Source organism: Trachinotus anak, unplaced genomic scaffold (assembly GCF_046630095.1).
Source record: "Trachinotus anak isolate AG129_WGS33_773 ecotype Australia unplaced genomic scaffold, CSIRO_AGI_Tana_v1 ptg000009l, whole genome shotgun sequence".
Lineage (NCBI taxonomy): Eukaryota > Metazoa > Chordata > Actinopteri > Carangiformes > Carangidae > Trachinotus > Trachinotus anak.
The window spans coordinates 21,918,598-21,934,358 of record NW_027273860.1 but is presented as its reverse complement, the minus strand read 5'-3'; the positions used below and the strand labels follow the sequence as shown (position 1 = coordinate 21,934,358).

Genomic DNA, 15,761 nt, shown 5'->3' with positions numbered 1-15,761 from the left:
TCTGGAACAACAGGGAGTGCAACATGTTCCTTCCTCAAGGAGCTGTTCTGCTGTCTGAATAGTGCTGACATCCATATCCATGTTTAAAACACCCGCCCCAACAATGCTGAAAGTCAGCCAAGCTTAAAGCAGCCAGAGCCTTAATATCTTTGACATAGTGTGGTTATAAAAAAAATGTGTGTAGGCTACTGTTGGAGTCTGTTTGTTGTTTTTACAGCTTACTGTCTTGTTGGAAAATAATAAATATGCAGTAGCTTGTTCAAACACTATAAATCAACATATTTACTGATTTTACATGTCATCTTGGCAAAGCACTAAGAGTCCCAGTGTTTCAGCTGTGTAGCCTGGTTTAGCTGAGTAAAGGTTGTGGCTGATGGTGCGCTGGTAGCTTACAGAGGAGAAGTCATTTGATTTCTCTCTCTGCCTGACTTCCTCCCACACAGCAGGTAGCAGGCGCTGTCTGGCATAATTACATCCAGACCTGGGGAGTGTTTTTGTTTTTCCAAAATCTGCCAAAGTCCACTTCCTTGAGACGTTTTCTTAGAAAGAGTAGAGGGTTGCAAAAGATATTATGTTGTGGAAATATTTTCATTGTGTCAGCATTACTCGTCAGCATACATAACAAGGCAAATGATATTACAAGGCAAATAGTAGCATATGTATTGCAGTTTTATGAGGATATAGATACTGTCATTATCTCATTTCACACCTATGTGCCCTAAACCTGCATCGTGCTGTTATAAAACAGATGATATTCTAAAGGGGGAGGCCTGAAACAAGCTCTCCCTGTCTCCCTTGCACCAATTTGTATCTCACTTTCATTACAATTACAGTGTTTGGAGTCTAGCCATGACTGCTGCTAAAAAAAACACTGAAATTATTGGGACAGATAAGGGCTCCTATCTCCTCCCCCACATAGACATGATGCACAATAAATCTTTTGGTGGGAAGGAGCAAGATCCAAGATGAAAACAAGTAAGGCTGGTTTTTATTCAAACATATTTCATGGAGTCTTAGATTGTGTGTGTATGCTACTTGAAAAAGGAAAAATCATGATTAAATGTCAACAAGTGTACACTATACATGAAGAACGGGTCAGTGAGGGGTGGCAGTTCTAATTATGACGTTTAACCAGTGTACGATGCTTTATTCTAGTTATAGTTCACATGTGGTTTAATGGCTGAAACCACAGTTGATAGAACAACATAACTGTGTTCTTCATGTGTAGGTAAGTAGTTGTCTGTTCCTAAAAAACCAACCTGAGTCTGTCAGGTCAATTCACTTTTATTTGTACAGCGCTAAATCATAATATCCATTATCTCATGGCTCTTTACAGGGTCAGGTCAAGACCATACATTATCATAGAGAGAAACCAACAGGTCAAACAAAGAGCAGCAGCTGGAGAAGAGGGAGGAGGAAAAACCTCCAAAAGGGGGGAAGAGGGAGAGACCAGGAACATCTGGATATACTGTTAATTGTTAACTGTAACAGTGAAAATAATAATAGTTATACCCATAGTTAATGGTGTTATCGTATTTATTGTTATGTATTGTTAATTGTTATATTAAAAATAATAATACTGATACCTATAGACAATCAGAATCAGAATCTGTTTTATTGTAAGTAGGTTTTGACATACGAGGAATTTGTTTTGGTGTTTTGATGCAAAACAGTAAAAATAGTAAGAAGTTATATATAAACAAAGGTGAGAACAAGCAAGTACTGAAGGTCAGATCACTTAAATATAAATAGAAGAATTTACCAATAACATAAAATATTTACAATAAAGATGTCAAAAGATATTATAGAAAATATAAATCTATACATTTATGAATATGTATACTGTGCAAGATGACAGGGTAAATTGCTGGTCATCCAGGTCTTTATGTCCTAAAGATACACCTGTCCTAAAGAAGTTTGACCAACTGATTAGCTTCATCTTTCAGTAAATTTAATTAGATAGGCCGACAGTATAGACCTACTGCTCAAACACTGTACACAAAACTGTCAGCAGAAGGCAGCCACCTACACAGGCACGCATGTGCCTTCAGTCAAGTTACAAGTTATTCACTTGAAAATATAGATTTATTCATTATTATTTATTGGTTCAACTTAGAACCTAAAAGTAAAATTTTACCTATCAATTATACCAAATATGCTTTACATTTGGAATTTTCTATCAAGTATTTATTATATATATTATTATTGAGATTAAGTGTAAGGCCTGATGCAGTCAAAAATTGATCTGTTTAGCATACAGCCTGTTCAATCTGGTGTTTATCTCTCAAAAAACAATGTTCTACAGTATCAAATGCCTTATAGAAGTCGAGAAATAATATAAGAGCGTCAGTACCTATTTTATCAGAGTAATCTATTAAATCAAGAACAAGTCTTACATTGGAACTTATATGACGGTTGGTCAGAAAGGCTGTTTGTGTTTCATTTATGATCTCACTAAGACCTTTTTTAAGACGCTTTATTCGTAAAGCCATGGATATACTCTGATATTTCCGCATGACGTGATTGCAACCAAAGATTAGCGAGTGGAGCAAGAGAGAAATCTCGGACTAACTACCGTCGTCGCTTTAACATGCCGCGCCCCTCACTCGTCGTTTGTGAGGCAGTAGACTGAACTGAAGAGCAACACTTATCAGAAGATTGTGTTGTGTACGTTCAGTTCTCTGTGTTCTCCTGGTTGTTGCATGAAAACAAAAATCCGACATTCAGTTTTTATTGTAAATTTTCTGGACGGTGTGGTTTGGTTCTCTCACAGCTGTCGGAACACACCGGAGTCGAGAACTATCTTGCCGATGTATTATCTTTGTTGGAACAGCTGGGTGGACCTCTGACTAAACGCTGCATCAATGGCATTTTCTGTGGGGATGGCCGTTGGGCTGTGAGACAGGCTAGCTGCTGTATTAAGTGGTTATTTTCCCCGCCGTGTCATGGACTTTAACGTTAAGCGGCTCGCCGCAGACGCCGGTACTTTCCTGAGCCGCGCGGTACAGGTATGTTTCACCGTTTCATTCGTGGGCGTTGGTGTTAACCAACGTTAGCTAGTAGCTTAAGTAGTGTTAGCTTGCCTGCTAGCTGAACAGCTAACGTTACCGTTGTTATTGTGTCGCTGATTATCAGCTGGGAGAAGATATGTCCTGCTGAGCTAAACATATTCACTCCGAAGGGTGGTTTTAAACGGGTCCCGCCACACGTCAGTCTGTGTTACAGTTATTCAGCACATCCATCAGAGCAGGCCGCGGGAAGCAGCAGACAGCCAGCAGCAGCAGACAGGCGGATAACGTTTGTGTTGGGTTATGCTAACCCGTCCAGCCATGCCGACGTTAGCGGGGTTGCACGACACCTCGGCCCCGAGAATCCCGCTCCAGACAGCAGTACAGCCATGTGCACACTATAACCCAATATTTCCTGTGTCAGTTCACAGAGGAGAAGCTGGGCCAGGCTGAGAAGACAGAGTTGGACGCCCATCTGGAGAACCTGTTGGTCAGAGCTGAGAACACCAAGCAATGGACAGAGAGGATTATGAAGCAGACAGAAGTCTTACTGCAGCCCAACCCGAGTAAGACCACACTGCTGTCTCTGTCATGAACCTCTGACTAAAGTCGGACCCCCAGAGCGGGTACCGACTCTGTGTTGCCCCCTCTGTTGCAGGGACAGTCTCAAAACCCCATTTACAGATCTGTCAACTTACCACCACTCACTTTACTAATCATTACATTTTCAGGTTACTTGACTAATGAGATTCATTATAAGACTGATCCATCCGCACAGTCTTTACCATAGGAATCCAATATTTGGAAATAGTCATCAGTCAATTTAGTTCTAATAGTTGATATTGTTTTTTTGCAGACAGTGGTGGCTGCACCGAGGTGAGGCTCAATGACTTAAACCTGAATTTATTTGCCAGTGATATGTTCCATATAAAAACACTGAACATCATGATGGTGTTTGACACACAGTCAGTAGGCAGGGTGTCTGTGAAGTCTGTAAGGTCAGCTGTGCATCGGCCTCAGTTCACACCATGATGCCATATTACTGTAGCACAACAAACACACACAGACCAGCTGCTGCTTACAGCCTTGTGTAACAGTCTTGGATATGGTCAACTGGATTTGTTCTGCTTTGTCCTGTATTCACACAACTTACCACAGATATACAGGCTGTGATTGCCTGTGTTCATTCATGCAATAACAAATCCATATAAGGTGTGACAGAAGATGTCAGAGTGTTTTCTTGATGATGTACGTGATGGTTGTGATTATGAAAGCTTCCATTTTCATTTTCAGATGTAAGTCAGGCTGTTTGGACTCAGTGTCCTGAAGCCAGTGCCTGCATTTGGCTCCTTTTACTGTAGTCTCATGACTTTGTAATTGAGTTTTCTGTTGCAAACTGCAGATGTCCGGCTCGAAGAATTTGTGTATGAGAAACTGGAGAAAAAAGTCCCTACACGAATGAACAACCATGAGCTGCTGGGCCAGTCCATGATTGACTCTGGAAATGAATTTGGTCCTGGAACTGCCTATGGTGAGTGACACACTGAGCTGGTTGATGCACAACAACTTACATGAACATTAAATCCCTGTTGAATTCTGGGAAACTGTGGCTGTGCCTCATACCAGCCTGGGGGGGGGGGGGGGGGGGGGGGGGTTGCTGAGAGGCTGCTGGTGTAACTGATTCTACAAGTCAAAGTAGCAGCTTGACAAATACAATCCTCCCCCGGGGTATTCCTCCATTTACCAAACAAATGAAATGGTCGAAAATTGAAGAAATGTGTTGTTGGGCAAGTTTGCACAAAAAAGGTTGTTTGGTATTTCAATATTCTGTGTAGTTTTGGTTTGTAAACATTTGGACAGTTTGTGGAGAACATTCGCTCACTGTTCTTCTGCTATAATTCTGAACATCAGTATCATCGCCTGCCACAGTTTCCCTTGGTCAGAATACACTGTCACCACACAGTTGTGGCCATGGCCTGTTTGTAACTTTGAACAGCAGCTTTTTGTATTGATCTTCTGGTATCCGTGTCTTCTCAAGTCATAACTGTTCAGGCCATAGATGAGACCGTTGCTGCTCTGCTGTCTCCTGTGCAGTGCTGAAGTTTTGTTTGTGTTGCTCAACATTTCAGGAAATGCTCTGATAAAATGTGGTGAGACAGAGAAACAGATTGGCGGGGCAGAGCGGGAGTTCATCCAAAGTTCTGCCATTAACTTCCTGACACCTTTCAGAAACTTTCTAGAGGGCGACTTCAAAACCATCCTGGTGAGTTGGACTCTGAATCAGTTTCACTTTTTACTGGACTTTAAACTTTTATTTGTAACCAGTTCAAAGTGATTGTAGTGAGTGTAGACTGTCCCTTTATCGCAGCTGCAGTAATCAGATAAAATAATGAACTCTGCACACAATCCTGAGTCTTAAACACATTTCATTCTTTGTTATAAAATGTGTAGAAACACTTTCACAAATTTAGGTCTGGTCAGAAATTCAGGAAGAATCCTTTCAGAGGTTCAGTGTTTTTTTTTCCATAATTATAATTGGAAAACTCAGTTTTCTCCTCAGCTCCGTTCTGACCTGCAGTCACGTTTTAACATTCTACTTCCTGCCTCTTTTTCAAAAGTTTTTTAACCACCAACCATTGTAAGATTTTTAATGTAAAGGAGGTACAACTCTAGTGGCCTGTTCACATTAAGTTAGGAACTGCTTACTCCTGGTTGAGTAAGAATAGGTCTACAACAAGATATGGTTATTTAGAAGCATTTTTCTCAGCAATTCATTGAAATGTTGCCGAGCAAAAAGATGAAGAGAGAAGAAGCCATAGTAAGCTGGTTTGATGAAGAGGGGCACACATCTGCCCTGACCTAAATCTAAACACCAAACCAGCCTTTGGCCACATCATGGACTCAGCTACAGCCCAGGTATCCTGAATCACAGCATGCCTCTGATAATTAGGATTATCCCCATTGGTAATTGATCCTGTGCATTTAGCTTGATGATGTAATTTTGAATGTGAGAGTGTGAATCGCATGTTTCACTGATTAGTATTTGGTGCTTGTGCTGTGATTTGTTTCCAGAAAGAAAGAAAGCTGCTGCAGGTCAAACGCCTGGATCTGGATGCAGCTAAAACCAGGCTGAAGAAAGCCAGGATGGCTGACGCAAGAGCTGTGGTAAGTACACACACACACACACACGCACACATACACACACTATTGTGAATGTAAATTTGGACCTGGATGTTTTTTGTTTTTTCTAATGCTGATTAATGACCAGTTTTAGTGGATTCTGTTTTCTCTAAAATCATCAGCCGATGTCTTTTCAGAGGAGGAAAAGCCGCCTGGGCGTATCCTCTGTCCATCTGTGTGAAGTCACACAAATCATGACTGACACACCAAGTTACACAACCCAAACTGACCATTTTATCTCTTGTGACTTCAGCACAGTCACATGAGTTCAGACTTCCCTTTTTCCAGACAGTCGTTTTCTTTTTCTGTGATGTCGCCCTTTTCTTGATTTTTATTTGTGTCTTTGTCTTTCAAACACATAATTTAGATTTGAGCTTTGTAAGAAACTTTGTCAGATGATGTCCTATTCCAAGTGTCATGTTGGAGCATGACGATTAGGATCAGTAAGAAGAACCATCACAGTTTTAAATTATATGTTGATCTCAGTGGTCCTAGTAAACACTCAGTTGTGCTGAACTGCCAGTTTCTGATTATTAATATCCATGTGCAAAACTGATCTGGAATTTGATTCTAACTACCATTTAAAGTCTGACTGTTAAAAGCTGCAGATAGTCTGTTATGTTAATCCCACTCTTCACTGTATACCAGTCCACAGTGTCTGAAGATGAGACCTCAGTCTTCATCATCTGACCCAAGACCTTTCACAAACAGTTTAGACAAAAACTGAGCTGAGCTGCTGATCTTCGGCAGTAACTCCAGACAGTGTGACTACACAGTGTGATGTGATATCAAAGCCAGGGATGGACATTAAAACACTGGGCAGCATCCCAGCAAAGCTCTTTGGCTGCAGTCTTCAGAGCATCCAGAGTAAATGAGCCCCGTCTTCAGTAAATGCAGGAAGAGACGCAGTGAGCTCAGATGATCAGATGATGGTGTAATCAGAGCCAAGTTATCCCTGTGGTCTGTCATTCACTCATTTTATTTAGCTTTTCCAAATAGCTGGGTTGCCTAGTGGTTACTGACAGTCTGCTGGTGTGTTTAAACTCTACAAACAAGTGTGTATCCTGTCAACACTATCAGAGTAAACACACTCCCTGGTGAAAGAGAAAGCACTCACCTAATTACAGGAGGTTTCTGCAGGTTAACACCAGCAGCTGTGGCACTTTAATCTCTGCTTAGAGGATGATTCGTTCTCATGTGAAGACGCTGTTGGCTGCACCATCACAGGGATCTGAGGCGGTTTGAAGATGAGAAATATTTTATGTGCTGCATTTTTCATCCTTACCCATGTCCTTCCCACACACAAACACACAGAGTGTAAGGATGTGTTGTGTTGGCTGTGGCCGTGCAGCAGCTGTAGCTCTAACTACTGTGTCACTGTTTTCAAAACGCAAAGCAGCAGATGTGAGCAGAGGAAGTGACAGAGGTGAGTGGAATGTTGGAGCCATCTTTGAATTGAACACACACACACACACACACACACCAAACCCCCTGATACTAGTGTCAGCAGCTGCTGTAGATCCCTGTCTGTCTGCTCCAAACTGGGATCTCATGGAAAAGGCGTAGAAGAAGTGAACTCTGTAGACTCTTCCTCCACACCTCTCCCTGTGGCTCTCATGTAAACTGGAAGGAGCTCAGGACAGTGAGACCATTGTCCCCGTCAGTCTCAGCTCCAGACCTTATGTTTATAGGACTTTTTAGCGAGTCACAACAAGCCATTGTTCAGCAGGTCTCGTATTGAACCTTTGGCTCAATATGAGGAAGTGGAAACCTTTCCCTCAGGACACAAACTTCATGCTCTTCCATGGTTTTCCTTCATGTCCAGTCTTACAAATTCTTACTGTTATGTCTTGTTATGTCAGACTTTTTTATTTTATTGTACTTTTTTTTTTGCTGCCTCTGTCTTCCATATCATGTCGTATTCTATACACGGATTCATTTAGTTTTGTGATCTTGTGTTTATTTTTATGTGTTGATATTCGCTTCAAATGAATTTGATTATTACAAGTATGTAATGTCTTTTTTCCAAATTGCAATGAGCGTCAGACCATTCAGATACCATAATGTCATATGTCAGAGGTGGAAACACCGACTGGCTTCATTCTCAAAAAGAGGACATATCATCAAACCTCTTTGTTTGCCTGAAACATTGACTGTGAGTCCTTCGGTCTGTACAGCACTGATTATAGACACGGTAGATATTTTGTTAGGATCTCTGTGACCCAGATGTGCATGGTGATGTTATTCTGTTGTTTTGATCTCTCAGGCAGAGCAGGAGTTGAGGATGACCCAGAGCGAGTTCGACCGGCAGGCAGAGATCACCCGGCTGCTGCTTGAAGGCGTCAGCAGCACCCACGTATGTAGTCACGCTCAGCCCAGGTTCACAGGTGGGGTTGAACATGTCCTCTCTCAGGCCTCTGCCTTCATCATTCAGTCATTAGATAAAGAACTCCAGTGGAGGATGGTCAAGATGTGCTGCTGGGTTTTGGCTACAAAAATGACCTACAAATCCAGGCAACACCAAATGTGTTTGTGATATTTTTATTAACAGACTACTGCAGTTGTTTGGTATCACACCTTCATGATGTTCAGTGACTTGGAACAGAAAAAAGCAGAGGCCGAGGTATCCCAGGTTTAGCTCTATGGTTACACAAACACACAGGTTAACACAGGCTTCCTGTTTAAAGACCAGTGACATCAGTAGTTTATTTCCTCAGACTTTGGTTGTCCTTCAGTATTTTGGGAGATGAGCTCATTGATACCAGGTTGATAGAACTGACATCTGTCTGCTGAAAAAATATAAGGCTACAGCCAGTCGCCTTTTATTCCTGACTTATCTGCTGTCGGACAGAGTGAGGCTAGCTCTTTCCCCCTGTTTCCAGCCTTTATGCTAAGTTAAGCTAATTGGTTGCTGGTCTGCTCCTTATATTTTTACAAGCGAAATAGTTTATGGGTTAACAAAGCACTCATTAGTCAATTGATTACATCACTGCCAGTAATCTGAAACTGGTGGTGGTTGATATAGAAACATGTCTGTCTTGTAAGTCTAACCTCAGAAACAAAAATCCTAAAGATATCTGTAGTTCTTGGGTTACACATGTAGGAAAAGTGCTAAACAACAGTGTGTCATTGTGTCACATCTCTCTAGGCACACCACCTACGCTGCTTGAATGACTTTGTGGAGGCCCAGACTACGTACTACGCACAGTGTTACCAGTACATGGTGGATCTCCAAAAGCAGCTGGGCAGGTGAGTTACCTGGTGAATATCAGTCATTTCTAACTGACTGATGTTACCACACATAAACTGTTAGTTAAGACATAAAGATGAACACACAAGTTTTTCTGAAACACAAAATCTAGTGAGGATGGGTTCAGGGGTCAAGCCAACCTCACCTGAAAACCTCTGAGCTAACCTGCATGGAGTCAAGACTCATTTCGATAATAGTTGTATTCACAGAGCACTCAGTCACCACAGTCCCTGTCTGATGTTTTCCCTGTGAGATTGTTCAGTCACATCTGTCTCACCGTCTTTGGAAAAAAGCCTTGATGACGAATTTTCTTCTGATAAAATCTGAGCTGAAGTTCACGTAGGGTCACACAATTCACACCTTTCATTTAAGAGGAAAATGCTGAATGTTGAGTAAGTTCACAGAGAAGTCAGTTTCACTGGAACACCTCCACACAGAGATAACACCTGACTGTACAGGGGAACAGCTGAGGGAACTCTTCATCATCTTCCTCTCCCTCCCACCAGTTTCCCCTCGTCTTTCTCCAACAACAACCAGTCTTCAGTGTCGGGTGGGGCCAGCATCTCGGTGCCCACCATCCCAGTGTCAGCCTCCCTGCCCAGTGTGTCTGCAGGCCACGGCAGCTCTGCGGCGTCAGGCGGATTCAATGAATTGCGGAGCTCCAACGGCAGCCGCAAGGCCCGAGTCCTGTACGACTACGATGCCGCCAGCAGCAGCGAGCTTTCCCTACTGGCTGATGAGGTGAGCCAGAGACACGCTCTCCGCTCTAGAAGTTTATTAGTGTGGAGTTTAAAAAAAAAGAACATTCAAGGATCATTTCAGTGTTCCTTTATATTTTTAGTGCAGTTTTCTACACACACTGTAGGTTTTCTCGTTTTGTTGTTTCCTTTCTTGCCTTGTATTCCAGTTTCTTTTCATCCAACAACATTAGGAAGTGTAATTTACTCCCAAACTGAGCTTCATGTTCTTCTCAGCTGTCCCTCTGCAGTAACCTCTGTGCAGCTGAACATAAGCCACACCCTTTCCTGGAAAAGCACACGACTGTCCATGACGAGCCTGTGGTTGACTTAACAATGAACCCAGCATTACCTCATTCTCTCAGCTACTCACAAACATTTTCCAGTCTGCCCTCCAGTTTTTGAGCCAACGACTGCCTCTGATAACAACAGGGTTCATTAGTAACATATAACCACCTTCAGACGTGGTTGTAAGGTTGATGATCGCTGCATAAAAGTCTTACTATATCAGTCATTTGTCTTGAATGAAACATTGATAACAGGTGATGCAGTGAACCATTTTAAATAAGAAACCCTGTATCATCATCCGTGCCCCCTGTCTCTCCAGGTGATCACAGTCAGCAGCGTCCCAGGCATGGACTCAGACTGGCTGATGGGTGAGCGAGGCAACCAGAAGGGCAAAGTGCCCATCACCTACCTGGAGCTGCTGAACTGAGCCCACTGTAACCAGCTGTGATCCCATATTTATATAGTGTGCAGGGACGGGCCTCACTCTCTTTCATTGTAGGATGAGTTTGATTTGTGTGAAAAGAAGATGGAGTCTGAGTTTTAGAGGACTCGAGCTGGAATGAATAAATCTGAGCAAAGGGAAAGGAAATGGACCCATTCCCTGATGAGTTTGTATGCAACTGCAGTACATTTGTAAAACCTGCTTACATGCCTTTGTGTTTGATGCCATACAATCTGCAATATGTGCCAGAACATCTCCCAACTTGTAACTTTTTAAATTGTTTACCATATATATACCAGATGACCTAAATGCTTCTGATGTGATGGGTGTTTTTTGTTTGTGTTTTTTTGCAAGTAGTGAAACGGTCGATCCATTGTTTTAATGGCAAAAATGCACTTCAGTTTGAAGTGGAGAGTGATGCTGATTATTTTTAAGTCTTATTTTATGATTGTAATCTTATGCTGCAGTAGCTATTATGGTTATCTTACATTTGAATAGTTTTTTTAAACAGTATCATATGTGTTGTGCATCAGCTTTATTCACATGGAGCTTTACTGCACAGTGACTTAAACACATTGTTCAGTGCATTGACTGACGGTGGAGCCACCTTGCAGATATGAAACTCACATGTCAAACTTAATATTAAGTGCCTGTCTCAGTGAATCTGCCTACCTAAAACCACTGGCCTTGTTCGCAGCTACACCAGCAGTATTGAGACTTTGTCCAGTCTCCTCTTTGTATTGAACCCTGATGTTTCCCTGAACTTACCGACAGTTTCCATTTATCAGCCAGACCACAGCCATTGCCTTGATTAAATTATTAATTTATGTATTGGTCAGAAATACACAATTTGTGATATGTTTAGTGCCTCTGGTTTTGGTCGACTTTAAAGGAAGTAACAACTTAAATTTTTTTTTTTTACATTGCCATTATCATCATCACTTTGTCAGTTTCCCCTGAACCTGTTTATCAAAAAGTCCTGTTACATTCTGGGAGATTAAGTATATTACTTCACAGCTGCTTTGTGTTTTCTGTGTAACTGATAAGATAGAGTACAATTGTAAAATAAATATGCAACGTGGTGCATTAAAATAAAAAATATCACTTAATTTGAAGATTTCATTGTTTTTATTGGTGTGAATGTGCATGCAGTGTCGGGGTGTTGGGAGTTAAATGTGGCCTTCATGTTGGTCCATCCTGTGTATGATTTGAACCACTGGAGGGCAGAACAGGCAGCGTGATCATGAGCCTGCTGTGAGAGCAACAGGTCCCCCTGTGCCACATACAACTGGAGACATCTTGAGGATCCACTGTGTAATGTGGCAGAATCACGTGAGACAGAGACACAGTGATGAACAGTTCAGATGACAGCTGTTCATGTCTCTAATGACAACACATGAGGTATGAGATGAAGAATTAACAGGAAACGTGGCTATGTACATTTAAAGAATAGATCCAGTGTTGAAAACCTTTTCCCTCATTCACTCACTGAAGCACATGTCAGACCCTCAAACCCTCGGAAGATCTACAACGATAAAATCCATTTCTACAGTCGTCATGAGGACATCACTGTGAACAATGAGAGTGGGAGGACAGGTGAACACTGACTCACAGTTCCCACCATGCTCCAAGGCCAAAATAATCCACAGCTCTTCAGTTAAGTGAGTGTGTAAAAGAGGCCACGTGCAGTAAATTGCCTCTAAATGAAAGCTCATTTTTCTGAAGCACACCTGTCTAGATTAGTTGGTAGTGAACTCTTCAGACTGATCTTCACTGTTGGTTCTTCCAGAGTTGTTTCTGAAATGTTTCACAAATTCAATCAGAATGTTTTCTGGGCAGAGGCAGAGTAGATTCCCTCTGCCCTGGTGATACTTTGTCCTCTCTCCCGACCCCCCAGTGACTTGCAGTGTCAGCAGCTGCAGACCAGAAACATACCAACACCCTGAAAATCCCTCTGACTCATTTAAAAGGCTCCTGGACTGTGATACATATTTGCAGGAATATTTGGCCTCACTTGACCTTATGTGTCACAAGGATCTCCTCGCTGAGCACAGCTTTATAAAATGAGCCTTTAAAACCTTCAGTTAAATGAACAACTGATAGGAAGAGCTCCCTGGCTAATCAGCATGTCCACTGCCAAGTGCCCCATCGTAAGAGCAGGAAGGGTGAAGAGGAAGTGAAGTTTTGCAAACTGACTGTTGACTTACTGAGAAGCTGCTTGTACAGTACATCAGCTTACATGGGGCAACGTTTCCAGTTTCCATTAACTAAGCCTCTCAGATGTAACGGCTAACCTCTGACCTTGGCAGCCTGTGATACAGTGAGTGTACAAAGGTAAAACCTAAAACCTAAATAGAGAGAAAAAAAACAACGAATGGACAGTGAAATAAAGCATCACCTCAAACAGCGGTCCTCATGAAACCACAGCTGTGAGCTTGTGTCCAGCTGAACAGTGTTCTACATTCATTTCTCTTATCTTTCACCTCTGTATCTCTCTAAACATAACCCCACCTGGTTGGATAAAGTAAGCCTCAACCAATTCACACATCAGATGAGTGATAGCACGCCTGAGAAAAAACACTTCCTCTTTCATCAGTGCTTATTTTCTTTCATATGTTGCACAGAAAACAGAAAATACTTGTTGACTTCTACCATGACATCAAGTTCATTTGACGCACAGGGATTCTGAGTAAAAGCACTAGTCCACCTTCAGCAGAGCTGTGTCAGCTGATGCGTCACTACTGCAGAGGATGGTCTGCAAAATATTGTCTGAACAGCTTCACAACAGGCAGCTCCACATTCGCCCTGACAGACAGTGACCAGCCTGTTCAAGTCTGTCTGAGCGTGAAAACAAATGTGAGTTTGATCATCTGTCATCAGAAGTCAAAGCAGGAAAAAACAAGGTGAAAAAGAGACGATAACCTGAAATCAAGAACTGCTGCTTATCTGATTGCTGAAGAGACTGTTTGACACTGTAACAGGCAACTGCCAAATTATCTGATCACCACTAAGGCCGTGTTGCTTTAGCCATGCTCCTGGGTTGAGCCAGTCAGTTGGTCCATCAGTCTGAAGATCTAAGATTTCCTGGTTTTCCTCCAGTGACTCCTCGACTTCAACCTTTGTGGGTTTGAGTGAAATATCTTGGCACTGCGGGCGCCTCGGTGGCTCACCTAGTTGAGCGCCTACCATTAAGGCTTAGTCCTAACCGTAGCGGCCCAGAGTTTGAGTTTGACCTACGGCCCTTTGCTGCATGTCATCCCCTCTCTCTCCCCAACTTTCCTGTCTCTCTCTCACTGTACCTATAAATAAAGGCATAAAAAGCCACAAAAGAAAAAAAAGAAATATCTTGGCAGCTGTCGGATAAAACGACATCTGTATCAGTCTCACAGCAGTTTGTGCATAGCACTCATTAGCAAAAATTAGCATGCTAATGCTAATACACCACACTAAAATGGTTAAAAAAAGCATGCTAATGTGAGCATTTACTGCAGCTATTAAGTTCACTAAGACAGTGGATCATGACATGGACATAAATCTTAACTGAATACATTAATGAGCTGCTGGACAATTTGTATTTCTCCAAGGATAAATAAAGTATCTATCTATCTATCTATCTATCTATCTATCTATCTATCTATCTATCTATCTATCTATCTATCTATCTTTATTCTTTGTAGATTTAATTGTAAAGGGATCAAACATCATTGTAAAGAACCCATAATGACAAAGTGAAAACATGTCTGGACAATTCAGACTCTTTGCTGTGGTCACCTGCTTCCTCTTTGCTTTAAATATCCTTTACATGAGTCTAGAACTTGACTGGGTTCACCTGTTGTAAACTGAACTGATTGGATGTAGTTTAGAAAGGAAAACACCTGTATAAGGTCGCACAGTTCACACTGCATGTCAGGACAAAAGCCAACCAGTAGATCTCTCTGTTGTCCTCTGTTTCATTGTGACATTGATGTTGAAACACTCAGTTGTTCTATTCAGCTGAGACTGACTATAAACCACTGTACACTACATCCACACGTCTCACCACCAGTTGTCTTCACCCCTGTTCACTGCCACCAGGGACTAATTCACATTCATATTAGTACACACGAGATCCTGACAACCTCTTAGCCTCAGTCTTAACACAAACACACACACAGCTGCTGTCAGAATGCAATTCATATGAATCTCATTAGACCACTTGAGGCCAAATTTCACTTCTCCATTCAAATTTGCGTTTATCTGTGAGAAAATGTGACCACTACTTGAAAGAGGGAGACCTGTCATTTCATTCAGCCGCTTGCTTGTAGAAAACAGTGTGGTGCATATTTGGTAACTCACCTCATGTACGGAACCATAACCACAGCCAAGCTGTTATGAAGACAAAACGATTGCATCACTGTGTGTTTAGCAGGTTTGCTGTGTCTTATACTTTACATACAGAATGAATGTGGTCACTTGTGTCCCTGATCGCCTCTGAATATGGCTTGTGCATGGACATCTAGTACATTCACACCATGTTAAGGTAACTATTGAGCAAAGCTATGACGGTTTGGCTGCCATGTTGTGTGAATGCCCTCTAACCTATTATATGACTCTCCTCTCACTCCTGACCTAATGTAGCTGAGTAATCAAATGAAATTCCTCTTGGTCAACAATCTGTGACCGATGGCAAAGTGTCTTCTGCACATGATGGTCTCTTTCCCAGTTCTTTCCGAGTGTGATCAGGCTCTAAGGCCATTGGTCAGGCCAAACCGTAGCTCTTTGTCAGTCCAGGTTCACCTCTTTATTTTATACAACCTGCTGCTCATTTCCTGACAGTCACTGAAAAACTCAATTTGCACCTTTAAACTTGATATCCG

General features: G+C 42.0%; 1 protein-coding gene across 1 annotated transcript; it reads left to right on the top strand.

Moving 5' to 3' along the window:
• The first annotated feature begins 2,827 nt into the window (after positions 1–2,827).
• On the top strand, positions 2,828–12,014 carry sh3glb1a (SH3-domain GRB2-like endophilin B1a). Its single transcript, XM_071485838.1, has 9 exons — positions 2,828–3,008; positions 3,433–3,574; positions 4,411–4,539; positions 5,138–5,271; positions 6,081–6,173; positions 8,455–8,544; positions 9,337–9,437; positions 9,945–10,179; positions 10,783–12,014. The coding sequence occupies exons 1-9, from the start codon at positions 2,946–2,948 to the stop codon at positions 10,888–10,890; spliced, it is 1,095 nt and encodes a 364-aa protein (XP_071341939.1). The 5' UTR covers positions 2,828–2,945; the 3' UTR covers positions 10,891–12,014.
• Positions 12,015–15,761: the final 3,747 nt, after the last annotated feature.